General features: G+C 41.2%; 1 protein-coding gene and 1 pseudogene across 4 annotated transcripts in view; both read left to right on the top strand.

The window, feature by feature from the left end:
- The window catches only part of vaspb (vasodilator stimulated phosphoprotein b), a 31,654-nt gene extending 9,924 nt beyond the window's left edge, over positions 1-21,730 (top strand). Inside the window, exons 2-14 of one of the 4 annotated variants that reach the window (XM_036585106.1) lie at positions 10,311-10,482; positions 12,843-13,023; positions 13,448-13,514; positions 14,564-14,646; positions 15,118-15,344; positions 16,125-16,267; positions 17,318-17,381; positions 18,280-18,307; positions 18,420-18,462; positions 19,086-19,142; positions 19,983-20,052; positions 20,145-20,202; positions 21,501-21,730. In XM_036585106.1, coding sequence (XP_036440999.1) covers positions 10,311-10,482; positions 12,843-13,023; positions 13,448-13,514; positions 14,564-14,646; positions 15,118-15,344; positions 16,125-16,267; positions 17,318-17,381; positions 18,280-18,307; positions 18,420-18,462; positions 19,086-19,142; positions 19,983-20,052; positions 20,145-20,202; positions 21,501-21,538 — 1,231 coding nt within the window. In that variant the 3' untranslated portion in view covers positions 21,539-21,730. Of the gene's footprint in view, positions 1-10,310; positions 10,483-12,842; positions 13,024-13,447; positions 13,515-14,563; positions 14,647-15,117; positions 15,345-16,124; positions 16,268-17,317; positions 17,382-18,276; positions 18,308-18,419; positions 18,463-19,085; positions 19,143-19,982; positions 20,053-20,144; positions 20,203-21,500 lie in introns of all 4 variants that reach the window. The other 3 variants (XM_036585105.1, XM_036585108.1, XM_036585107.1) reach the window with 3 other exon arrangements.
- A 3,210-nt stretch (positions 21,731-24,940) lies between these two features.
- On the top strand, positions 24,941-25,115 carry LOC118818571 (annotated as a pseudogene).
- Positions 25,116-27,138: the final 2,023 nt, after the last annotated feature.

Genomic DNA, 27,138 nt, shown 5'->3' with positions numbered 1-27,138 from the left:
TTCCCTCAGTGGCTGTCCCGATTAAGCTGATTAAGCAATTTTAGAAGACCCTGCGGCCTAAAGGGGGGTTAACGCTCAAACCTGCGAGGGAGTTAAAGCAGGAAGACTGTACGGAGGTTTGAGAGCCATATAAGGCCATGCAGCGCTGAGCGGAGCCGAGGAGGAGCTGGAACGCTGCTGGCTCAGGAGCTTCTGCGCTGATATAAAGGAAACATTCTAATGTTTAATGCTTCAGCGTTACTGTCTGATTTATTAATGCAGCCATTTGAAAAATGCATCTCTGGCTCTGATTGTGGGAAGTGAAGTGATGGCAGTGGAAGTAAAGGACGAGTAAAGTATGTGAGAGAAGTATGTGCAGTAAAAGCTCCATCACTGCAGGCTCAAACACGTTTCAGCAGCTGGAGGACCATCATTACAGAGACACAGCACTGCACGGATTAAAGGGGAATTCCACCCATTTTTCTGAATTCCTGCATAATTAAGTGGTTAAGGTGTAATCAGAGCAGTTCAGAGTCGTTCAGAGTGACTCAGAGTGGTTTGGTGTGAAACGCTCTGTTCTAGATAAACTTACCGAGTTAGAACTGTTCACAGTGGTGGTGATGGGAACCAGACGTCCACCTCTAAAAGCTCCCTCACAGAAAGTTCCTACAGGAAATGGTTATGAATTCACTGCCTGATGACTGAGACACTGTTTTATGATAGTTTAGAGAACTTAAACTCCATTCATGGTGGAGGGATACATGCAGGGCGCTGTGAGGCAAAATAGTCCCCAAAGAAAACATTATTTCAGATTTTCCACTATTTTCCATCATCAACATTCCATATAAACTCAGAAGACTCGTGTAGGTTCACTGGTGGTTCTGGATAGTAAATAAAATGTCTATATTTGTGTTGTAGTCATGGCGACCCCTGGTTCCTATCACCACCACTGTAAAGACATCTGAGTTGGTTAGTGAAGTGGTCCCCACCCTTTTAAATTTGATCTGGACGCTCTGCTGACCAGGATCAGTCAGTATTCAGCAGTGGAGGAGGAGGTTCTGCTTTTCTGAGAATCACTTCCTCTCAGGATTTCTTCACTGTCGTAATTCAGGATTTTAGTGAAGCGGCTTTGTGGCCGGATCTGTAGCTGAAACACGTCATTTAAATAATAAAACATCTTAAACGCGTCTATTATTCAGTTATTATACTTTGGACCTGCTCAGTATCTACTGTGAATTATTCAGTATCTACTGTGAATTATTCAGTATCTACTGTGAATTATTCAGTATCCACTGTGAATTATTCAGTATCCACTGTGAATTATTCAGTATCTACTGTGAATTATTCAGTATCCACTGTGAATTATTCAGTATCTACTGTGAATTATTCAGTATCCACTGTGAATTATTCAGTATCCACTGTGAATTATTCAGTATCCACTGTGAATTATTCAGTATCTACTGTGAATTATTCAGTATCCACTGTGAATTATTCAGTATCCACTGTGAATTATTCAGTATCTACTGTGAATTATTCAGTATCCACTGTGAATTATTCAGTATCCACTGTGAATTATTCAGTATCCACTGTGAATTATTCAGTATCTACTGTGAATTATTCAGTGTCTGCTATAAAACTAATGAGTTTATTTCTAATAAGGCTCTTAAAGTATAACTTAAAGTCCATGTTAGCATTGATTGTTGTAACGGTGTTATTCTGTGTGTTGTTGTGTAACTCAAGGAGTTTGTGCTTCATCCTCAAACTGTCGGCACAGATCGTCACTCAGGGACTTTAAGCAGTCTGGGAGCAGATTGGAGTTTAAGGATTTCCAGGAATTAAAAATAGTGCCGTGGAAACGCAGTAAGAACAGTCAGAGTTAATCACAGCCTGCTCAGAGCTCATCGCTGTAGATCTGCGTTTCTGTGGTGTTCATTTCTCTGTTTAGTCGTCAGAAGGTTCAGCGTTTTAGAGCCTAAACTTCAGTACATTTCACCAGCAAAGGCCTTTAGACAGAGCAGCGATTGTTAATGTATGGAAATTGTTGGAATCATAAACAGCTGATTTCATTGACGCCATCACTGTTAGAATCCTTTACACGTTTATCTGCAGCTGAGTTGGTTTTATACTGATGTCACTTTTGCATGGTGGTGCCAGGAGCCGTATTACAATAACTTAACTCTGAAATCTGATGGGTTTGGTCTCCATGACGACTTCAGTACGGACTGAATTTAGTTCAGTATCTATTCCAGAATAACAGTTCCTACCTTCATAATCTCATCATGAACTCCCGATAAGAAAACAGCATCACACAAACATCCTAACTAGACTGAACCTCCTAAATCCTGTCCTAACTTTAGGATGAACCCCAACAGGGTCCTCACTTCTGTTTAAGGTCCGTTTCTATGGTTTTTAGGCAGCTGTGTCAGCAGCATAGTTCACTACCAGCATAATGAGCTCCATTTATCTCTACTGTAAAACGCTGCTTTCACTGTGAGATGATTTTCTTTTCTAACTCTGCGTTTTAAAGATCTCAGACGCTGCAGACTCGATCTCCACCGCCCCTCTGATCACCTTCGTGTGTTAATGTTGATGATGAAATATTACAGTGATGGTGGTGAATAATGAGGAGACGGAGCTGAACGTGTGTCTGTTTATTAGGAGGAGTAACGTTAGCGCGCTCGGCTAAAGCGTTTAGGAAATGGAGACTGAAACTGGGGAGCGGCGACGCTCTGATAAACAGCAGGGGGCGCTCTCACAGTATTCACTACTTACAGTTTATCACACTTTAGTTCTGTTTGACCTTTTTTACATCAGTAACAGCAGCTTAACTCACATTTTAACATTATTTGCTGTGTGTGTATGGTCGGTTGCTAGGAAACAGACATGACAGCTGGTTGTCGACTTTGATCAAGTAGGTTAAGATTTCCGAACTGAAGATAAGATGCTGTAAGATTAGATAAAATTCCTAAATTAAGATCAGATTTGATTCTGTAAAATGAATTTGTGAAAAGTCTTATATTTATTATATCTGCTTTATATCTACTTCATATCGTATGTGTTAACTGTGGTCTCTGAATGTGTCCAGGCTTGGATTAAGTCAGTGTGTTGATTGTGCATGTTTTACTGAAGAAGTTCTAAGTGTGTCTTTATTTAAAGCTGGAAAAGGAACAAAAACCTAAAACTGAAATATTTTACACAAATGAAACTGAAAGTCTTTCTGTCTCAGAGTGAAACTTTTATTTGAAAATGTGGTTCATAATGTTTCAAAATTAGTTTGGATTAATATTCATAGAATAATGACTTAATGATTAACTGTCTCCTCTCCGAGTGCTGCTGTGTGAGCTTTATTATTATTATTATTATTATTATTATTATTATTATTATTATTATTATTATCATTATTATTTTTCTTCACTAAATGTGAAGTAAGCAGTGTTTAAGTGCAGCGGAGCTGATTCAGTGTTAGTAACTGTTCATTATTGAGCTGATTCTGTTCAGAATGAACCAATATTGATAACGTTCAGCTCAGAGAGAGAGTGAGAGATAAATGGAGAGAGAAGTGAGGAGGAGAGAGAAAAGTGAGACGGAAAGAAAGGAGAGAGAGAGAAATGGGAGAAATAGTAATAGTGTGATAGAAGTGAGGAAGAAAGCGCAAGAAAAAAGTAAGAGACAAGAGAGAGAGAAAAGAGAGATAAAAGTGTGTGAGGTAAAGGGAGATGGAAAGAGTGAAGAGAGATGCAGAGAGAGAGAGAGAATGAGGAGAGAGTGTGAGAGAAGAATAGAGGGAGAGAAAGAATAAAGTGTGAGACAAACATGGAGACAGAGGGAGAAAGAAAACAGTGAGGAAGAGAGAAAGGTGATAGAGAGAGAAAGGAGAGAGGGAAAGAAAGGAAAGAGAGAGAATAAAAGAGAAAGAAGTGAGAAAGGAATAGAAGTAATGTGAGATTAGAGTGAGGGAGAGAGAGAGAGCAAGAAAAAGTGAGAGACAAGAGAAAGAGAGAGAGAGGAAGGGAGAGAGAGAAAATGAGAGAGAGAGATGAGGGGGAGGGAGGTTGAGTGAAGAGAGGGGGAGAGAGAGAGAGAGACAGAGAGAGGGAGGAAGGAATGGAGGAGGAGGGGATTATGGGCCTGACTGAACTCGCAGCGCTGAGTCTCGAGCCTTTTACAGTCATTTTCTCCAGCAGGAGCGTCCACTTCCTGTTAACTCCTCACTGACCGGCACAGAGACACTGAGCTCCACCTGAACACATTTACACACAGTACAGACCAGATTAGTGACCTAGATTAAGACTAAACCTGGACTAAAGTGTTTTTTTAAGGTGAACCTGCCGGACCCCTGAAGGTGTTAATAGTGAGTCTGTGCTGCAGTAACAGCCTCTACTCTTCTGGGAAGGCTCTACACTAAATGTTGAACATTGCTGTGAGGATTTGATTGAGCATTAGTGAGGTCAGGTACTGACGTTGGATGGTCAGTTCTGGGTCACTCCTACTCATCCCAAAGGTTGGATGGAGCTCCATCACTCCAGAGAACACAGTTTCTTTTAAATCTCTTGTTTAAATAGAATTGAATGGAATAGAAAGCCTTTACTGTCACTGTGTAAAATATACAGTGAAGTTAGAGTGCTACTCCTAATTAGTGCAAACCAAGACAAGCAAGTTAATACATGTAAAAAGCATATTAAATAATTTAGAATGGAATATTGCACTAAAATATAATAATAATAATAAAATTATTAAAGGAATAGGTGCTTTTCCTAATAACAGTGTCAGTAGTCCTCATATCCAGTGTTTACAGCTCTTAGCTCTCAGTATTGGTGGAATGTAGAGCTCTGATGGCTCAGAGACAGAAACTATACTTAAATCTGTTTGTCTGGTTTTAAAACATGTTCTAATCATAGTAACTTTATCTTTGTGTTTCATCATTTGTGAAGCACTTTGACAGCCACGTATGAAAGGTACTAGATAAAGAAACCTGGCTTCAGACTGTTCTGTGAATCTGGCCTCTGTTTAGTTGCGGTGTGAATGTAAACAGAGATTTTGATCAGAGTGTTGAGTAGCGTGAGAATAAACACCTCAGTCCTAATCTGTAGTCCTAATCTCTAATCAGACTGAACTCAGTCAGACTGGAGAGCATCTGTGTGTGTAAACACGGACAGTCTGAGCTGTTTATCTGATTCTGAACGCTGAATTAAAGTAATACAGGACTGAATTCAGCTCACTGATCACAAACACTCCGGACGGAACACGTTTATAATGTGAAAACAGTCGTCAGGGAGAATCTGGAGGAACTTCTGACTGACCGACTGTCAACAATTACAGATAACGTTGCTATGGCGATACGAGAAGATGGTCTAGAGCACGTTCTGCTGGAACCTGTTTAACTACATTTCATGTCTGTGTTATGTTTTACTGTGATTGCGCCGCGTTCTCCGTGTTAGATTACACTCTTAACAAAGACCTTCAGTAAAGACAGTGGTTCTGTATGGAACCACAAGCGCTCAGAGAACCCTTTACACGCTTGAATGGTTCTCTGCATGGTGAAATGGCTCTTCAGACTGATGGAGAATGTGTTGTATGTGGTTCTATATAGCACTGTTTTAAACAAGCTTGACATCATAACAGTAGGAGAACCTTCCTCAAAAAGATTCTGTGTAGAACCAAATACAGCACATTCTCCATCAGTCTGAAGAACCATTTCACCATGCAGAGAACCATTTAAGCATGCAAATGGTTCTTTGATTATTCAGGGTTCTATGCTCTTAAAAAAAAGATGGTTCTTTGAGGCTTCTAGTAAAGACAGTGGTTCTATATAGAACCATGAACACTCAAAGAACCCTTTGCATGATTATGCATCATGAAAGTGTTCTTAAGCATGTGCTGTAGATGTTTCTGTGTAGAACCTTTTTTGAAAAGGGTTCTATATAGCATCCAAAAGGGTTCTTCTGTTGTTACGATGTCAAACTTGTTACAATAGAAGAACCCTTTTGAACCATTTCACCATGCAGAGAACCCTTTAATCATGTGGATGGTTCTTTGAGTGTTCACGTTTCCATACTGAGCCATTTCCTTTGCTAAGGACCCTTGAAGAACCGTGTTCTCCCCTGTGCTGTGAGTGTTGGGTTCTGGGAGCTGTGAGGCTCTGCGGGCTGAGTGCTCTGTAAGCTCAGCGCTGCTTTATTTGCATTAATAATTCACTCTTCACTCTGTTTCCTTCCCAGCTTTCTGTGTTCATTAAAACTGCATCACTTCCTTCTGCGCTCCTCCTCTCCGTCCATCGCTCTGCTCTTCATCCCTTCATCCTCATCCTCTACTCCGCTGCTCCTCCATGACGTAGAGCCAGAACAGAAGTATATCCTGAGAAATAGGATTTTCCTTCAGATCTCATTGTCTGGTTGTTTGTAATGGATCTCAGGCCTGTTTGTCTGAGCTGGGCTCCTCCAGGCTCCTCGTTGTTGGAGCTCCGATGTTGGTTTTGGGAGCCTGTGTGGAAAACATCTCAAATATTCAGCCTCTGCTAGATCAGTGTGTGTGATGGAGAGGTTTGGGGGTGGGATTAATGGGCAGTGAGGGCACCAATCAGAATGAAGGAAGAAGAATGTGTTTAAGAATGGAACACGCAGTGTGGATTGAATTAAAATGATCTAAAAATGTGACTGTTAGAACGTAGACGAGTGTAACGGAGTTAAACATGATCCAGCCTCACCCAGAGGCTGAACCGACTAGACAACAACAACAAGATAATAATAATAATAATAATAATAATAATAATAATAAAAATTAGGGGTGGTGATATTACAGTATTTTATCGTTATACTGATCAATTCTGTCACAATATCCTTTTCTTAAGAAGGCTGATCACTTTCATATATTTTGGGATTGTCCAATAGTGTCAATAAAGGCACGAGATTAGAAATACTATAAGGACTTATTTAGAATTCAGTTTGAGTTTTGATGGGTCAATATTAATTTGAGAAACTACTTAACTACCTCAGGTAGTAGGAAAGAAAGATAAATACTTTATTAAAATATTATTGGCAGCCAGTAAAAAGACCATAACAATGAGAAAATGGATGCAGAAGAACCCCCAACACACACACACACACACACACACACACACACACACACACACACACACACGCACCCAACAACCAAACAGTGGACTGAAATTGTCTATGAAGTTTATTCGATGGAAAGAGTTACATTTTTGTTAATGATGATGGAATATTTTACTAAACATTGGTAAAAGTGGATCTTAGGGCAATTAGCACACATACATAAGTGGCTGTGTGTGAGGTAAAAGTGTGTGACCACTGGTGTTTGTAAATTGGCCTTGTAAGCACTTGGATACTAGATTATGTGACTGACACCCTGTTTTTAGTTATGTTTATAATTATTTGGTTTATTTTATAAAAGTTATCCAGAGTTAAGTGTAAAATGAGAAGTTATAAAAAAAGCTTTTCTGAGTATATTGTGGATATGGTCAGTACTCGAACACTGACCAGCTTACAGAGAGCATAATTAGTCCTATTTAATTGGATTTAGTGCAGCTCAGAGAATGAAACGCTGAATAAAAGTTATTGTATTTATTGTTTTGATAATATGTTTAAAATTTGGGACTTTTTTGTCTGTTCCAACTTACCGAACTTCGGGAAAACTGATGCATATTGTTGATCATGAAAATGTCCTCAAGTATCATAATATGCCATTTATCATATATTTATCACATATCACCCACCCCTGTTAATAATAATAATAATAATAATAAAATTAATAAAAAATAATAATAGCTATATTATTATTTATTAGATATTTAGCATTAAATCAAACTTGGATGCATCAGTACAATTCAAGCTTCAACCACCTCACCTACAACAATCCCACCGTGTTTATACGATTAATAACAGAGGAGGTTTAGTGTACGAGCAAATAAATCACACAAAGCAGTAAAATCAGTCCAGAGCAGTTACATTATAGAGGATATCAGGTGAAACACAGGTGTTCTGTCCAGGAGCCGCGTTACAGAAACTTCTCACCTTTGTTCCTGAGTTAAGATTTTTTAGGTCAAGATAAGATTTTTCATATATTTGTAGATGTACAGAAGCAAATCTGATCTTAATTTAGGAATCTAATCTGATCTTACAGCATCTTATCTCCAGTTAGGAAATCTTACCCTACAACACGTCATCAAAATAACGTTAAAATGTGAGTTAAGCTGCTGTTTCTGATGTAAAAAAGGTCAAACAGAACTAAAGAGTGATAAGCTGTGAGTAGTGAATACTGTGAGAGCGCCCCCTGCTGTTTATCAGAGCGTCGCCGCTCCCCAGTTTCAGTCTCCATTTCCCAAACGCTTTAGCCGAGCGCGCTAACGTTACTCCTCCTAATAAACAGACACACGTTCAGCTCCATCTCCTCATTATTCACCACCATCACTGTAATATTTCATCATCAACATTAACACACGAAGGTGATCAGAGGGGCGGTGGAGATCGAGTCTGCAGCGTCTGAGATCTTTAAAACGCAGAGTTAGAAAAGAAAATCATCTCACAGTGAAAGCAGCGTTTTACAGTAGAGATAAATGGAGCTCATTATGCTGGTAGTGAACTATGCTGCTGACTCAGCTGCCTAAAAACCATAGAAACGGACCTTAAACAGAAGTGAGGACCCTGTTGGGGTTCATCCTAAAGTTAGGACAGGATTTAGGAGGTTCAGTCTAGTTAGGATGTTTGTGTGATGCTGTTTTCTTATTCTTCCGTCTGATTGAATTAAGCTTTCTCGTCACTCAGCAGCTGAACTGAAGTGTCTGTAAGTCTGTAAGTCTGTAAGCGCTGCTTGCTGTGCTGACAGGCCTTATTGGGTATTACTGGAAACAGGAAGTGGGCTGCAGCCACAAAGTGATGTCACCGGAAGTATGAGATGTTATCACTCTTCTGGGAGAGAGAGAGTGAAGGAATGAGGAGTGAGTGTGAGGGTGAAGCCCTGCAGACCTGCAGAAATGTAAACATTTACAGCAGCGCAGTTCAGCTGGTCTTACTCTCTCTGTGTCGCTGACAGATTCATATTTATTATTATTATTCTATTAATAATAAGAGGCTCTATTTGGTTATTTATATTATTGTATTGTTACAATGTTGGTCATTATCAATAATTAGTGAAAGGCTATTTATCATTATGGGTCATCACTGCATCATTATCGGTCATTACTGATCATTACTGCAATGTTATTTGTCGTTAGTGGTCTTTACCGCAAAACTACTCATTACCGATCATCACTGCATCACTATTAGTCATTACCGATCACTGTTAGTCATTACCGATCATCACTGCATCACTATTAGTCATTACCGATCACTGTTAGTCATTATTAATCAGCACTGCATTGCTTTTAATCATTACCGATCATCACTGCACCGCGTTTAGTCATTACCGATCATAATTGCATTGCTGTTCGTCATTACCAGTCATCACTGCATCGCTATTAGTCATTACCAGTAATTACTGCATCTCTATTAGTCATTATTGATCATTACTGCATCACTATTAGTCATTACCAATCAATATTAGTCATTATTGATCATCACTGCGTCATTATTAGTCATTACTGATCATCACTGCATCACTATTAGTCATTACCGATCATCACTGCACCGCGTTTAGTCATTACCGATCATAATTGCATTGCTGTTCGTCATTACCAGTCATCACTGCATCTCTATTAGTCATTATTGATCGTTGCTGCATCACTACTTGTCATTACCATCATCATTATCTCTTTGTCGTTACTGATGATTGCTTTATTGATATTGATTCTTAACGGTCATTACTCCATCACTGTTGCTGAACCAGTTAGATGATTGGCAGGATTGTGCAATTGTCAATAAAAATATGAATATTGAATATATGAATATTGAAGGGGTCCAAGGACAGAACCCTGAGGCACTCCCTGAGTAAAAGGTGTGAGGATGATATAAATACGTTCATCTGTTGATACAAACTGCTTCCTCATAGTAAGACTGAGACTATTCGAGGGCTGATCTGCAGATCACGATGGATGCATTATGAGATTGAACACACTGAGACACTACAGAAATGACATCTTCACTCATTACTGTGTGTGAGTGTGTGTGTGTGTGTGTGTGTGTGTGTGTGTGTGTGGATGCTGGAGTGCTGGTAGGTAGAAGTTTCCAGAAGCTGTTGTCTCTCCTGTCGATGGAGCTCAGGAAAGCTTCCTGTCATTGTTTTTGCTGCTGGAAACGTTTTGTCTCCAAAGCGCAGATCAATTCTGATGTTTGTGTTTTTTCTCTCTCTTCCATCTTTTTCTCTCTTTTTCTCAGCGAGTCCAGTATTTGTCAGGCTCGTGCTACGGTAATGACCTACGATGACACGAATAAGAAGTGGATTCCGGCAGGTAACGGCCCGCAGGTCTTCAGCAGAGTTCAGATCTACCACAACCCCAGCACCAACGCCTTCAGAGTGGTCGGCCGCAAGATGCAGACTGACCAACAGGTGCGTTTCAGTGGTCTATCACTAATCTTTCCTGTTAAGTGTCAGCCTTGTGATCTGTTTCATGCCCATATTAGGAAATCTGGGTCTGAGCTGTTTTTCTCTATGGGGAAAAAATAATCAGCATTTTCAGAAATCACTGCCGTAGCGCTTTGGGCTGAACAAAAATGTTCCAGTGTTTCGTCCTGTGTGCGTTTTTCTCCTGAATTTCACCAGCTTGTCTGAATTATGATGTCGTTTAGCAGTTAAAAATGAAAAATACTACAAGCAGGCTAACAGTCCTGACCACTGAAACGACGTCATATGAAAGAGAGTCTATTATTAAACATCAGCGCTGTTATATACCAACACCAGCTGCTCAAACTGCGGCCTAAAACTGACCAAGTCGGGCTCCCAAGCGTAGCTGGAGTTTTTACAGGTTATTTTTAACTGATTGTATCTGCGCTGTGTTGATGGGCCTTTTTAGCCCTTGATAGCTCTACTCGTGTGGGAGTAGTTTCACATGGGGAGGTGGGTAACATGGTTTTACCGGTGTATTTCAGTGATTTTGGTCTCGTCTAAATGTGCCATGTCAGTCATTTTTATCAACTCCTGCATTAGTATAGATTCTGGCATCTTTTACTTTCCATAAATTCAGTCATAGAAGAAACTCAGCTTATATTAAACTGTGTAAATTGACATGTTAGTAAAATGCTATTACAGAGTTTCTTAAGTATGGAGGCTCTAAGAAGTGTTCACCTTTGTAACGTTTTCCCACCTCGCATACAGCTCAGAGAATTTACAGACGAAGTTTAATTTTAAGCAAAGTTGACTGTTTGCGGTGAATTCCCGAGGTGATGGAGATGCTGATGGCACACTGCATTCACTTATGACAGCCGGGCGAATGGTTAGGGTGAACAGAGTCTAAATGAAATGTTTGATGTGTTTTCTGATCTTCTCTGGAGTGAAGGTGGTGCGTAAATCGAGTAGCCGCTCCCACCTCTGTCATTTATGCTGCGTTCACATGTTTGCGGTGAAACAGTTGTCATTCCACACCTTGTAACGGTGCAACGGCGGTGCGAAGCTGGAATTCAACAACGAGACGTTCGGCATCCACAGATCCCAAAAAATCGACATCTGGTTTATTCCGCCGCTGCGACGACGGCAGAAGTTGGGGAAGTTGAACTATAGATGAACGCAAACAGCTGGTAGATGGGATTTGGCGACGTTCCAGGTTTTCCATCTTCAGCTGACAGGGTCCGTCTGGGCACGCTGTAGAACGGGGGACGGAGTAAAGAGGCTCTGGGGGGCTTTATTATTATTAAATACTTCCCTGTTTAAATACTTAAATACTTTCATCTGTTTATGTGAGACTCGTTCAGTTCCGGCTCATTTTGGTCCAAAAACACACTTCACAGTTTCCCAGCGTCCTCTGCGTCCGCTCCACTGTTTACTGAGCACCACTCCACTCACTTCCTGTGTCACGTCCTGTGTCACTGAGGGAATTCTGTCCATCTTTTCTTCACATCTCATTCACTCCAGTGCACTGTTAATGTCTCTCTCTCTCTCCTATTCCCTCTCCCTCTCTCTCCCTCTCTCTCTCTCTCTCTCTCTCTCTGGAATTCGGGGCTGTAAAATAAACAGAACTGATCTGTCAGCATATTTCACACAGCACTCTCTCTTTTCTTCTTGCTCTTTCACTCTCAACAGTCTTATCTCAGCAATGAGGCGCCACCTGCTGGGCAGGATGATAAAACACTTTGTATTTCCAAAAAAAGTAAATGACTGGAACATTTGCAAAACAATTATTAGAACATGTATTAAAATTTTATTTGTCCTTTCAATGCTTGAAAAAGTGCAACATAGATGATGTAGATTAATGAAAGCACCAGAGAACCTGACTGAACGCAGATTAATCTGGCCTTTGTGGCTGCACAGTGTACATGTATGAACTGTGACCTTTGACTTAACCTGGGCAGTCCTTGTCTTAAAGTTCACATAAGCAAAATCTCCACCAATCACAAAGCTGATGTGGAGCACATCTACACAGCTTAAAAAACTGTGCCTCTTGAAAGCCGGGCACTGTGTGAAAACTAACCATCGATTAAAAACTAACCATCGATTAAAAGCTGACCACAGAGCGAAAGCTAACAACCGAGCGAAAGCCGACTGTCGAGCGCTTAGACTCAGACTGGTCTGATGAGCAGTTTTAGCCATGTTTTATTATATTATCATGTTGTTTCTTTCTTTTAAACTTTGCTGGATGTAACAGAAGCCTGACCGTGTTCACTGTTTCAGCGCATGAAAAAGCCTGAGCTGTCGTGTTGTTTGGTGTGTTGTTTTGAATATTAATCCGCTTCACTGTGTATTTTTGATGTTTTTAGGTGGTGATAAACTGTCCAATCACAAAAGGGCTGAAGTATAATCAAGCCACGCCCAATTTCCACCAGTGGCGGGATGCGCGGCAGGTTTGGGGTTTGAACTTTGGCAGTAAGGAGGACGCCACGCTGTTCGCTAACGGCATGATGCATGCGCTGGATGTGCTCAGCTCCATGCCTGACTCAGGTAAAAACAAACAAAAAGGATTAGTTTGCAAAAATCTCAAATATGCAGTTTCCCCAAAAATAGTTGGTCTAATGTACAAAGAAAATCTCTAAAAGTTTGTTAGAGTCACTAGAAACTGTTGCAGCTCCTTGAAGTCTGAGCTTAGTCTGTACTTTAGTCCATGTTTGTAGATAAGTGTGTCACACAGGGTCAGAAGCAACGTGATCAAGTGTTCCACCTTAAATGCTGCAGCAGTTGTGTTGTGGCACCTGAGGGGCCAGAATGTAACTGCTGTGCCATTTAAGGTGGAGGAGAAAATTCAGACACCAAGCACGTCTTGGCTAATCGACTGTGTTTGCGGTACGAGTGAGAGGCTCTGTAGAATCGTGTGATATTTTCTCTGGACCTCACTGAAAATAATTTTCTGTCTGTGCTCCTCCTGCAGGATACGCAACTCTCCCTCGTCCAGTTTCTAACGGACCATCGCCAGAGGAGCTGGAGCAGCAGAGACGGTAAGTTAGTGCTCACACGGGGTCGATCACTCAGACTGTACTGAGCAATAATGATCAGACTGAGCGGTTACGTCAAACACATCTCTTTGCCTCTTCATCTTCACTGTAGTAGCATTTACCCAGTGATGTGTTGAGTTTTCTCACAGCTCATTACTGCAGTAACAGGTAAACGAGTGTAGCGTAACCGTTAGGAGTGTAATGGTACGTTTTCATCCCGGACCGTCACGGTACGGCCGATACGGCTCGGGTCATGCAGGCATACAGAGAGTATGGGGCCTGTGTGAAAATTGATGAGTGTAATGCAGAACCAAACTTCACAAGTGCGAGTCGTACACAAGTCCCACCCGGAAACCTTAAGCTGTAAGTTGTTAGCAAGTTAGCAGCGGTGGTCCGCGGAGGACCCTCTCTCTGCAGCTAGTGCCAAACGATCCGGCCTATCGAGGATTCATAACTGCAGCAGCGTCATACGTCCTGACCCGATCAGCTGAGAGGCCGAGTTTGAGGTGGACAGTGAGTGAGAGTGTAACATACCATGCCATGAATGTAAGTGTAGTGTAAGCATGGAAACAGGTTAGCCTCACCATAGAAACTGGTGTAGTGTAACAATGGAAATGATTATATATGTAGCATTGGTATTGGTGTAGCGTGGGCGTAGGTGTGACATGGGTGTGGCGTGTGTACAGGGGTCGTGTGGTTATAGGTGTAATTACACTCATATTAAAAGTGTATTAGACACTTATGACCTGTAAGTCTGTGCATTCTGAGTCCGTGCGCAGTTAATCAGAACAGGACCGCTGTGTTCTCGGTGCGCTGCAGGCGCTGTGGGGTTAAGCTGCAGACGCAGGATCCTGGTGTTATTTGTTTTGGCTGTGCTGATAAGCGTCCGTAGGTGGGGCTGATTCATGTCTCAGCATGATTAAATGTTTCTGAAATGTTTCACTCAGCGAGCAGCTCTTTCATCAGCTTTTTTTAGGGTGTTTTCAGATCGTTTTTCAGGAGTCAGTCATCTGTGTGCGCTGTGAGCTAATCTGTACACATTACCTCCGCAGACTGGAGCAGCAGGAGAGAGAACGGCTAGAGAGAGAAAGACTGGACAGGGAGCGACTGGAGAGAGAGCGACAGGCTGCTTCAGGTCAGCGCCAAACACTTAAATGGCCCATGTTAAAGGAGTAAAATAGGATCTGTGTAGAAGCTACACTTTGCTTTCAAAAATGTGCCATTCAGTCCCTCGCCCAAACACGGAAACTACACTGTGGAGCATCGTCATGACTGTGATGTCACAACCATGAACACGTTTACATATGACCATCCATTCAGACTATAACAGTTTATTTTAGCCCCGCCCATTCAGCCTACAGCAGTCTAGCCCTGCCCATTCAGCCTACAGCAGTTTAGCCCCGCCCATTCAGCCAACAGCAGTTTAGCCCCACCCATTCAGCTCATTTACATATATCAGCTAAAAAAAGCATAGTAGTAAACAGGCTGATTGATTCTAAAGGATGAAGGATGAAAAACTGACATGTAAAATTAATTCTTTAAGATGTAAATAAGAACAGAAAGAGAGAAAGTAGCAGAGCTTCACTCTCTGTGTTTTTGTTTTCAGTGGTCATTCCTCCTGCGCCGCCTTTGGCCCCTGGAGCCCCCCCAGCTCCCCCTGGTCCCCCACCCCCTCCTGGGCCCCCACCTCCCCCGGGTCCTCCTCCGTCAGGGGGCGCTCCGCCACCTGCGCCTCCACTACCTGCTCCCACCGGTGGGGGTGGTGGTGGTGGTCCGGGGGGTGGTGGTCTGGCAGCAGCACTCGCAGGAGCCAAGCTGCGCAAAGTAGCCAAGGTGAGGGAAAGTTAACCAATCAGCTTTGTGGCTTTAGTTAATAATTTCAAGTTTACCGTCTGCTGAACATGATTCATCACGTTTCTGCATCAACACCTCTGATGTCATCTGTCTGACTCCTCCCTGAGCCACTTCCCAGAATGCACCAGTCATTAGGCACCTGATCAAACAATACTTAAATAAATGGATATGGGGATAAAATAGATAGATAAATAAATAAATCATTAACATTAAATAAGAAGCCTGTTTTGAAAGTGTAGTGAGTAGAAAGTACAGTTTTTTTAATTCAGTGAGTAAAAGTAAAAAGTATTAAGTGAATGAAATTCTGAAGTACAGACACTTTATTTAAGTACAGTAACAGAGTACTGGTACTTTGGTACTTACCACTTCTGCTTCTGACAAACTGAGGTTCTGTTCACCAAGAGTTAAATAAGCAGCACAGATACAAACATGCGGCGCTTTGTTTAAGCCTGAGTGATATAATAATAAATATGAATATGTAGATTAATGTTGTAGCTCTTCAGTCTGCAGCATCGCTTAACCAGTTTAAGGTTTGTTTTTATTTTAACGTTCACTAGATGAGCCGTGTGTTTTTCAGGAAGAGCAGTCAGTGCTACCACTAATCATGCTGATGTTTACAAAATGGGCCGTGTTCTAAGCTAATTAAGCGTTTGTAGTGTTTATCTCGCTGACTGTGCTGTGTGAGTTTGTGTTCTACGTTCTCCACTGAAACCCTGTCACTCCTGTATTCACTGTACTGCGTCTCTGTGCTGCCCCCAGCCGGATGAAGGTGGTACTGCGCCTCCTCTTCCTGCTGCTGCGGCTCCTGCGGCCGCGCCTCCTAAACCGGACGCCAGCCGCACCAGTGGCGTGCCCAGCGGGGGGGATTTGATGGGGGAAATGAGCGCCATCCTGGCCAGACGGTGAGAACCACACCTCACACACCAGCTCCGGTTCTAAAGGGCTTAAGTCCAGTTTGGTGATTTTGCTGCTCTTTCAGCATCAAACTGTCGAAAAACACTACATTCTTCTGGACTTAAAGCGCTTCAGGTCCAGAAATTGGTCTGTAATACGTGTTTCACTCATTTTCGTACTTTTTAGAAGCAGCTTGGAGGAGCAGAGCTGTGCAGTCCTGACATTTTAGCAGACATTTGTCTTATAAATAATTGGGATTAACAGTTTAACTTTCCTTATTCGTTGTATGTAACTATTAAAATAGAAGTCCTGAGTCACAGATCTGCTGCTGAAACGTGGCTCCAGATTTGTTTCTCATTTTTAAAGGTGCAGTGTTGAGATTTAAGAGGATCTATTATCAGAAATAGAAAACAGTAAAGTAAACTGTGTTCATCAGTGTATAATCAGCTGTAAACCTGAATCGCTGTGTTTCCGTTATCTTAGAATGACCCCTTCGTATCTACACAGAGGCCGCCATGTTTCTACAGTAGCCCAGAGTGGACAAACCACACACGGGCTCTAGAGGGCGCCTTTGCGTTTCTACACTGTAGCAGCATCTTGAATTTGGTGGCGCTGTAGCTCCGGTCAGAAGACGCAGAAAGAAGAAGAATCGCTGGAGCTGCCGGTGCTGCTGAACATTCTGTGTTGTGAGAAGTTTGAGAACCTAAATTTAGACAAATGAAGGATCAAAGTTATTATTTAGCGCAAGAAAAAGCGAGAGAGGGAGAATCCTCACCATCAGAGAATAGACAGACAGACGACGGAGAAAATCAGACGTTCTACTACACGCTTGGAAAGGGAGGGGTGAGGGAGGGAATTCAGCTGGTTGCAGTCTGCAACTTCACCACTAGATGCCACTAAATCTTACACACTGCACCTTTGAAGAGATACAGAATTATCCCTGGATATAATTTCAACCTTTCAAGCCCTGATTTACCTGTTTGTCCTGAAGGCTTTCTTCTAAAGCGTCTGCTGTCGTTCTGCTGGTGTATATTTTGTCTCACTGTGTGTGTTTTTAGGAGGAAAGCAGCAGATAAAGGAGAGAAAGTTCCTCCAGCTCCGAAAACAGAAGAACCCAGTAACGTAAGTGCTTTGTGTGCAGCACTCATTTATTACAGCAGTTCACATGGTGTTTATAAAGTGCATATGAAGTGCTTGTAAAGTTCTTATGAAGTGTTCAAACATTGCTTATAAAATGCTTATGAAGCCCTTATGATGTGCTTATTAAATGGTTATGCAGTGTGTATGAAGTCCTTAAGAATCTCTTGTGATGTACTTATAGATTGGTTATAAAGTTACTATGAAACAGTAATAGTGTTTGTCCATTTGCTTATTAAACATGCCTGAAGCCCTTACGAAATATTTATGCAGTTCTTTTAAAGCCCTTAAGAAGTGCTTGTGATGTGCTTATGAAGTACATATGAAATGGTTATGCATTGCTTATGAAGTGCTTATTACAGTCACAAATGGGGCACCTTACATAATCCATGTTTTGTAAACCTTGCGAAGTGTTTATTGAGGCTGGAGTGGCCAAAGCTGAAATGCAGAGGGGTCCATTACTTTTAACATAGTTAGTTATTGTCTGTAAAGACATTTTATACAGTAAAAAAAAGATTTTCACTGAACTAAAAATGCCACATTCAGCAAACAGCGAGGAAGACGAGGGCAGAAACACACATCAAATGCAAAGTTCAGTTAAAGATAAAAGTTCAGTTAAAGATAAAAGGTTCAGTTAAAGGTAAAGTTTGTTCTGATTGGCTGAGAGTTTGTGTTACATTTTGTGTGAAGGATCTTTTCTGTCATTCATGTTTTTATTTATTTTGTTTTATAAATCCTTCTTTCTGTGCATTTTTTAATTTCTTAATTTCTGGTTTACTGGGTTGTAGCTGTTGTTTTTAATGTGCTCTGTAAATAAATGCTGTTTATCAGAGTTATTAACCTGTTTTCTGTTCTTGTTGTGGTTCTGTTTGTCCTTCAGCAGGACGATTCTGACGCTCAGGGCCAAACTGGTAAGATCAGTTACGGTGATGTTCTGTGCTCTCGACTCTCAGCGTGTAAACTATGCTTATTAGTTTGTTTTTGTTTTGTTAACAGTTGATTTGCTGTTTTTTTTGCTCGCAGATACTCTGAGGAGGCCGTGGGAGAAATCTGCCACCATGCCCAGGTAAAACTCCCAGCATGCCTCTGCCTTTTCTGTGACCTTTTTAATTCTTTAGGGATTATTTTTGCAGACCTTCCAACCGTTTCCAGTCTCCTGGACGAAGAGATCTCCAAAAAACCCAAAAACGTTTAGGCTGAAGCCCCTTAAAGGGCCGATGTCTTTTCAAATAAAAGCGTTTGATTGATTGATTGATTGATTGATTCTTTTATTGCCACAGTAGTACAATACGTACAAACATATATATATATATATATATATATATATATATATATATATATATATATATATATATACGGAGAACTATATATATGTTGAATGTTGTATTTTAATGTATTATGTAAACACTCTTAGTATTTCAACACACACGGCTCACTCTCCAGTACATACAGTCCATATATGGAAACTAAACTGAAAAAAACAACCTGTTTTAAATTCCTGTTTGTGATGTCACAACTATGAACCCATTTAGACACGCCTTCCCATTCAGCCTACAGCAGTTTAGCCCCACCCATTCACTCTAGTCAGAGACTGTAGAAGCTGTGGGCCCTTTTAATGGTCAGTGTTTTGGTTGGGGATGAACTCCTGGTCAGTAGGTGGAGTGAATGAGCAGTATGTGTTTCAAACAGGAATAATTCGGTTCCCAGAGGGCTGGACTCCCCCTCCTTCAGCACCATGAGCCCCAGGTACATATATACACGTTACAGTGCAGCTGGGTGGGTCTCCGGTGGTCCGTATGAGCCTCTGCTGACTAACACACGTTTCAGTCCTCCTGTTCATCTCTGAGCTGAGCTGAGCTGTTTTGTTTTGACTAAGTAGTTTTGTATCTTCTGACTCATCTCTGTTCCTGTTTTGGTTTTTGTGGTTTGAATGAATGTTGTGCTGTTTACTGACTCTCTCCACAGGAGGGCGCTGTGGTGCACTTTCTGATGTTTCAGGTTAAACTCTGCAGATAAACCCGTCTCAAAGGTCCATCAGTTGCAAATCTGAGACACACACAAAACGCACCAGCTCTCTGTTTCAGGACTGGTTTGTATGCCATGCTGACCACTCATAAAGGGGCAGAGGGGAGAAAATTAAAATTTTCAGCAGGAACACACATAAAACCATGTCCCAAAATAGAGTCCTAGGACCTGGGGTCCTCCTTAAAGTGCACACCTTGGTGACATAATCAGTTTGTATATGGGATGTTGATAAAATCACATGAAACGTAAGACTCATGCTCAGCTGTTTATTTCTGCTGGAAGTCTATCACTTTATATTCCAGTGTAAATCTGTAACAGGAGTGGGGCTGAATGAGCTCCACCTGACCCGTCGCCCGGGCCCCTGTGAAGCCTTTGATACGGGTCGATCTGTAGAGGTTGGGTTGTGCTTTCTGCATGTTCACTGAAGGGTTTGGCTGACGAGGGAAAGCTGCCAGTTTAATCCAGATCCTTTTTTCTTTCTCTTCTTTTTTTCCCATGTTTCCCTCCTGTTTCTGTTATTTTGTCCATTTACCTTCATCACTCTCTCTTTCTCTCCGTCAGGCTGAAAGCTGCAGTGACCACCAACGAAACAGAGAGCGGAGAGGAGTCAGAGTTAGAAAGAATCAAACAAGTGAGAATATGATCAGTACCGTTGTACGTTAAGCTGAAACTTCGCTGAAATAAGTGGTCATTTTACTCACCTCTCTGTGTGTATTTGTGCAGGAGTTGCTGGAGGAGGTCAGGAAGGAGCTGCAGAAGGTTAAGGAGGAAATCATTGGAGGTAAAACTCAAACCCAGTCGTTCAGTAACTGAGTGTGAGATGTGAACAGAGTGACTCAGAGTGGTTTGGTGTGAAATGGAGATGTCTTTACAGTGGTGGTGATAGGAACCAGGGGTCGCCATGACTACAACACAAATATAGACATTTTATTTACTATCCAGAACCACCAGTGAACCTACACGAGTCTTCTGAGTTTATATGGAATGTTGATGATGGAAAATAGTGGAAAATCTGAAATAATAAGTTTTCTTTGGGGACTATTTTTCCTCACAGCGCCCTGCATGTATCCCTCCACCATGAATGGAGTTTAAGTTCTCTAAACTATCATAAAACAGTGTCTCAGTCATCAGGCAGTGAATTCATAACCATTTCATGTAGGAACTTTCTGTGAAGGAGCTTTTAGAGGTGGACATCTGGTTCCTATCACCACCACTGTGAACAGTTCTGACTCTGTAAGTTTATCTAGAACAGAGTGTTTCACACCGAACCGCTCTGAACCGCTCTGTTTACATCTTAACCACTTAATTATGCAGGACTTTTGAAAACATGGTGGAATTCCCCTTTCAGTACATTTAAATATGCACAATAGCCGTCTTAGTTTTCAGTTCGTCTAAGGAACAGGACCGCACCACAAGCTGTTTAGAGGTACATTTGTAGTTCTGTTTATATGCGTGGCAGCACCCCCTGCAGGCCTGAACTGACATGAAACATGTACATTGTGTAGTTGAGAGTGAGGAACTAAAGTGTGAGCCACACACAGCAGAGTGAACGCTTACAGCCAAATCTCTCGCCAGTCCCACACAGCAAGAGGACAGAGGAAAATGAGCCATGAAATGTCCACTTTTCATCATTCATTTTCCTCTCACAGTCCAATTTAATTATTTTTCCTTCATTTCTGTCTCTCATTATCTTTTGTAAATTAATTTAGTTAAAAATTTTAACAGCAAAATCATAAAAGCAATGGATTGTACAGCTGTATCCACTGTAGCACAGTGTCAGCATAACATTTTCAACAAAATATATCAGGCCTAGTCATTCATTTTTGTCTTAGTTTATTTTACAAAATAAAAGTCTGTGCGCATTTAAAATCTGTTTGAGGAGGTAAAAAAACTGGTTAGACCCTGTATGCTGGACAGCAACCTGGGTGGTCTAAGGGTGGACCAGCAGCAGCGTACAGCCAGCAGGGGGCCACCTTATCAAACCAGTGGGCAGATATATGCTCACTATCTGGATTGTTAGCTGTGAGCTGTAAGTTTTAGCTTTGATTATTTAACCTATTTATTGTTTTCTCTCCTCAGCGTTTATTCAGGAGTTACAGAAGAGGGGCTCCACATAGACCCCCAGCGTGGGACACACTCCTCCTCCAGTTAGCAGCCCAGGGATACACACTCACACACACTGATAACGAACGCAGGGACTTCCTCCGTCAGCGGCTCCACTCTGAGGATCATTTTACTCATTATCGTTATTCTCTTATTCTGCTTCGGCCTTCATTTGTTCTTCCCTCTCCTCATTAAAGTGCACCCATCACCCCGTTCAGCTCACTTTGAACTCAGTATGTAAACAGGTAACTGCGAGTGTTTAAAGATCATCGTGTGTCGTTCTGCAGTCGCCCTCACGACCATATAAGGGCGTCCAGGTCTGAGCAGTTTATCTCTATGGGCGAAAATGAGCAGCGTTTTGGAAAGTCGCCACTGTGGTTAGAGTTACTGTACGCGTCCACGCGCACTTTGTCTCGCCGTATTCCGCCACTTATGGCCTTTCTTTCGTTTCTGTAATGGAAATGAAAGAATACGAGAAAACAGACTTATACATTTGATGATTTTATACATTTCTGAATGCATCTATCATTCACACAAGCTAGAAAGTCTGACTCAGTCTCACTAGTGAGTAACATACGAGAGTGTAACGATGCAAACTTTGTCCAAAGTCTTCTTCCAAATCACCGTCTGCAGTCCTGAGTAAAACAGATGATAAACTCTTACAGATTCAGAGGAGACAAGAAGAACTGTTGTTTTTCTCGCTTCAGAGAAAGTTTAATGTGGGCCAATTGTGGCGAAGACCCGCCTACTCTCGCATGATTGGCTAAACACAATGCTGCAGCCAGACTCATTTGCATAAAGCACAAATCTTCTGAATCGTTTTGCTGCAACCATCATCACCAGATCCGACAGAGCGTTGAAATGAACTGGATGCAGTGCGGCGAAGTTGCAGGTGGACGCGTACCGTAACACTCCTGCACACTGAAATGACGTCATAAGACTGACCTCACCGAAATACCCAACACAAAACCAGCACACTCTGTCCAGTGTGGTAGTTTAGAAGCATTTTGTCAGTTTGAACTGCTGGTGTTGGTGTAAAACAGTGTTTACAGCAAATAAAGATATCTAAGCATCTTAAATCGAGACAATATATGTAATATTTCTCATTATGAGGTTGAATATTATATGATTATTTACAGTTTGTCTCAGTTTATCTGGAGAAAGTGTTGGTAGATCAGTTTGCTTTAAATATTAATTTAAAATAAGCAAACAAATGAGAAAAATTACATATATTGACTACAATCAAGATGTTTCCACTTGCTTAGATACCATTTTTTGCGATGTGTTGAAATTATAGTTACTTTTACAGTAAAATCAAGTAAATATGCAGCTTGCCTGTAGCGTGTTTGTAGCAAAATTAGCATTTCATCTCTTAATTCAAAGGATCCAGTGATATTCGGGGGAGGGAAATGTATGAGAATAAAAGAATGAAAATCATACGTAATCAAAATGATTCAAGTGTTAGATGTGCATCCACAGTATAACTGTAGAAAATGTAACCACTTTGGACCAATAATAGTGTTGAAGTTCTGTATAATTATAATATCAGGCTTACTTTCACACGGCGTCTTTTCAGTGCGCGGGAGTCGTAGCTTCCTCTGAGCACGGATATAGATAAATCAGAGGATCCAGCGCCCCGTGGGGAAGAGTGCACTGGGGCAGTGTAACGATGCTGTTTACCAGATTTAAACAAAATATTCCCAGTGAGATAAACGGCTTAGACTCAGGACTCGTCCGGATGCTAATAATGAACTACAAAATGACGACACAACCTCTGAAGGTCTATGTGATTAATAACTATACAAAATTAATGTCACTGGTGTAGTTGTATTCATCCTTTCATTCACTGGCTATCACACTGCCAGCCTGCAGGGGGCAGCAGCAGGACAGGCGCTAATATCCACTACATAAACATGTCCAGAGCTTAATCTCAGAGCTGTGGAGTCTGAAGGAATAGATTGACCAGACATGCTAACGTAGCTAACATTAGTGCTGCACCGATACCGTATCGCATCAGCGCCGATACTGACACTGATATAGTATCGATATCAACAGTGTTATGTGCAGTTCTTCTGCACATTGTGTGCAGTTACATATTTCCACCAGAGAGGGCTCCAAATCCCCAAATCCCACATAGTGCTGCTTTAAAGAAAACCATGCCAAAGTGCACAGCGACTTTTCGTAGATCTTAAACCTTTCAAATGTGAAATGATCCAACCAGTAAACGCCAGTTCAGTAAGGTTTATTGGTGACAGAGAACATGGAAGGGTATAAATATCAGGATTTATTGGCACCTATCGATTAGTTAGCTTAGTCGGAGCTATTGATACTCAGTATCGGCAGATAATTAAAGATCAGGTATCAGTATCAAAAGGGAAAAAGTGGTATCGGTGCATCGCCACCAACAATGAGTGGCCATCAGCCAGTGTGGTGTCATACTCTGGTGACCATTCACTTCCATTCAATGTCAGCAATGTTAGCTTTTTTGGTGAAACTATTACTTCAAAGAGGAAAACATGATCCATCAGATGTTGTGTGCAAATGTGTCTGTATGCCATCCTCTGCCCACCGTCATCCCAGACTGTCGCTTTAATTAGCATCTGTCGTTATCTGAAACGTTTTCTAATGAAACAGATGAAAAGCAGAATGGCCGTAATCATGTTTCTATTTTGGCCGTGCCAAACTGCCTTGGAAAATACGTATAAGTATATATATGAATATATATATATTTGAATATATATATATTTGTTTTGAGGGAATATGTTAGAAGATTTGAGAACTTTTCTATTTTAATTAAGATGATTGGTGAATGGGTTTTGTTTGTGATTTATTATGTTTTTGGGTTTTCTGTTTTCTATAGAATATTATAGGCTTTTTACACTGAACTATAAAGAAATGTGCATAGAGACACTGGATTAGAAATGCCTTTATAGTTAAATACAGCTGCTGCTGCTGCTGCTGAGACTGTGTGCCGTGTGTTTATTGGGATCACAAAGTTCTCACACCATCAGCTGCATCACTGCCTCTGCTCTCCTGCCTCTTGGGTTTTAACCCATTCATTTCCATCACTGAAAGGTTAAATGTCATTGTTTCTCTGAGCACAAATTAAAAGAAAAAGGTTTTTTTCCATCAAACAGTTTGGCATATTTGGCACGTCATACCAATTCCTAAGAACTGTGTCGTATTCCTACCAAATCTTCATAACAGTGTCATATCAGTACCAGATCTTCTTAACTGTGTTGTATTCATACCAGACCTTCTGAATCATGTCATATCGCTTCCAAATCTTCTAATCTTCTGAACCATGCAGTGTTCATATAAAAATCTTCTGAATTGTCCCACATTCATACCAGATCTTCTGAGTCGTGTCATATCAGTACCAGATCTTCTTATCCATGCTGTGTTCATACCAAATCATCGCTTCTCGGCCTTTTGTTGATCTGTTCTTATCAGTTTGATATCTGATACGTCCTCTATATGAGGACTACATATTCAATTGATTTTTAGAACAGGAGATGGAAGAGGAGCTCGCTCCGTCTGCTCCAAGCATCGACCTGGTATTGCAGTACCTCCAGGAACGGTGCACCCCTTTTTTGGGGGCAGTTGGGCTGGAGGTTAGGGAACCAGCCTTGTGACCGGAAGTAGGATTAATAAAGGATAACTTAAATCTTCTGGACTGTGCCTGGACTATTAGTACAAAATCATTTAAACCGTACCAAATCATACCTAATAAGCTGCTCAGAGTTCCCTCCTCTGTCCCAGCTCGGTTTCGGCTGTGGTTCAAACTCACAGTGAGAATTTAAAATAGTGAACGCTGTAAGACGGATGAGGCCGAGTGACGCAGCGCTGCACTACAGGATATCACATGACAAAGAACACATCACACGGTTTTAGGCTGGACCGGTCCTTTAAGTGGAGATCTGACTGTGTCCTGCCTGGATGAAGACACTCCAGCCTGTCACTGAGTCAGTGAGAGGAGAAACGAGGACGTCCAGAGCAGGAGAGGTATATCAGCGGGCTGCCCACAGAGAGGGGCACCAGAGATGGATCCAGGTGTTGAGAGGACCCCCCACTCCAACAGGAACACATAAACAAAGAAACAACTATGCAGAACACGAAAAGTGAGATCAGTGTTCATGTGTACATATAACAAATCAAAAAAATAAACAAAATTATCTTTATTGATGTGTGATGTCACTGTGTGTCTACACTGGAAGACTGGATTAATGGATTAATATTTTATTTTTGTGTAAAATTTGATCTTTGTTTTGTAAAATTTTATTATCTTTATTATTTTTGTAACATTTGATCAATTTTGTGATTTTAATATTTATTTTTCTATTTTTCAAACTGAGTTATGGAAGCGTAAATGCTGACACTGCTTTCAGGTGGTCTCAAGTTTCATTGGAAAAACATTTTTCCCACCAGGAAGCACCACATGAACATCCACCTGAGTTGGATGATGAAGTCAGGCACCTCAAATTTGTGACACCAACACTATTTTGGTCTCAGTGAAGCACAGAAGAGTAACTACACGAATGTAATAAACGCTGAAGTGAGTGTTTTGTACAGTTAACTGACATTTTATTTCTGCTTGAGTTCAGAACAGCTGTAAAACAGGCCCGACCTGACCGCCGGCAGCTCATAAACTACACCAGCCATTTCACAACCTCAGCGTTCTGTTAGTCTCTCACATTAACCACGAGTGCCAGGCTGTGTGGACGACTTCCTCCTCCGAGAACCCAGCAGCACTGACAGCACCATCACTCCACACTGCAGAGCACTAGAACTGCACCACCTTCACTGTTTCTGCTTCACTAATTTGTTAAAATTACTGCTACAGATCTGGTAACAAACAGTATTTCTTATAAAGCCCTGATTTACTGGGGTAAATATATTCTGAATGAAGCTAAATTGAGTTCAGATCAGTTCATCTGGAGTCCTGCAGACTGAAGAGTCTTTGTCCAAAAAGCTTTTTAGCATTCTTAGTTATTTATTTAGCTTCTGTTGATGAACTCTTATTTTGTAATTTATGAATATAATTCTCTGTGTAAAATGTTATTTCAGGGTCAGAACAGACTCATAAATGTGAATGCTGTTCTCTCCATGATGGAGTTTATCAGTTCAGTCTGGAGCAGTGAGCGCTAACAGAGCGGCTAACAGGCATTAAACTGTCTGAGTCTCAGAAACGGCTGATTAAGCCTTTTATTCACTACTGTACAAAAGAGTTGTTTTGATAGATGCTTTTGATGAATTAATTAAATTATATTAATAGCATGTGATGGAGCTCTGACTGTGAACTGGAGTATTTATCTGGAGCAGAATGTCATCCAGGTGTCTTTCACTGCACAAAAATGGTCTCTTGTCAAGTGAAATGATCTTACATAGTCAATATATCTAATATTTCCCATTTGGAGACGGCTGTGCACTGATTATAAGATTATCCCTCTTTGCTAGGCACTTTCTCTTGTTGTAAGTGATTTTAGCGTGTAAAATTCTCACTATACTAGCAGATAATTTTGCTGGTTTCATTTCTTACAACAAGCAAAATTATCTGCCAGTATACTGAGAGAATTTTGCTTAATAAAATCACTTAAAACAAGAAGAGGATAGT

The sequence above is a fragment of the Colossoma macropomum genome, unplaced genomic scaffold, assembly GCF_904425465.1.
Source record: "Colossoma macropomum unplaced genomic scaffold, Colossoma_macropomum, whole genome shotgun sequence".
NCBI lineage: Eukaryota > Metazoa > Chordata > Actinopteri > Characiformes > Serrasalmidae > Colossoma > Colossoma macropomum.
Note: the sequence above shows the minus strand (reverse complement) of the source record. Positions and strands in the feature narration are given on the sequence as shown.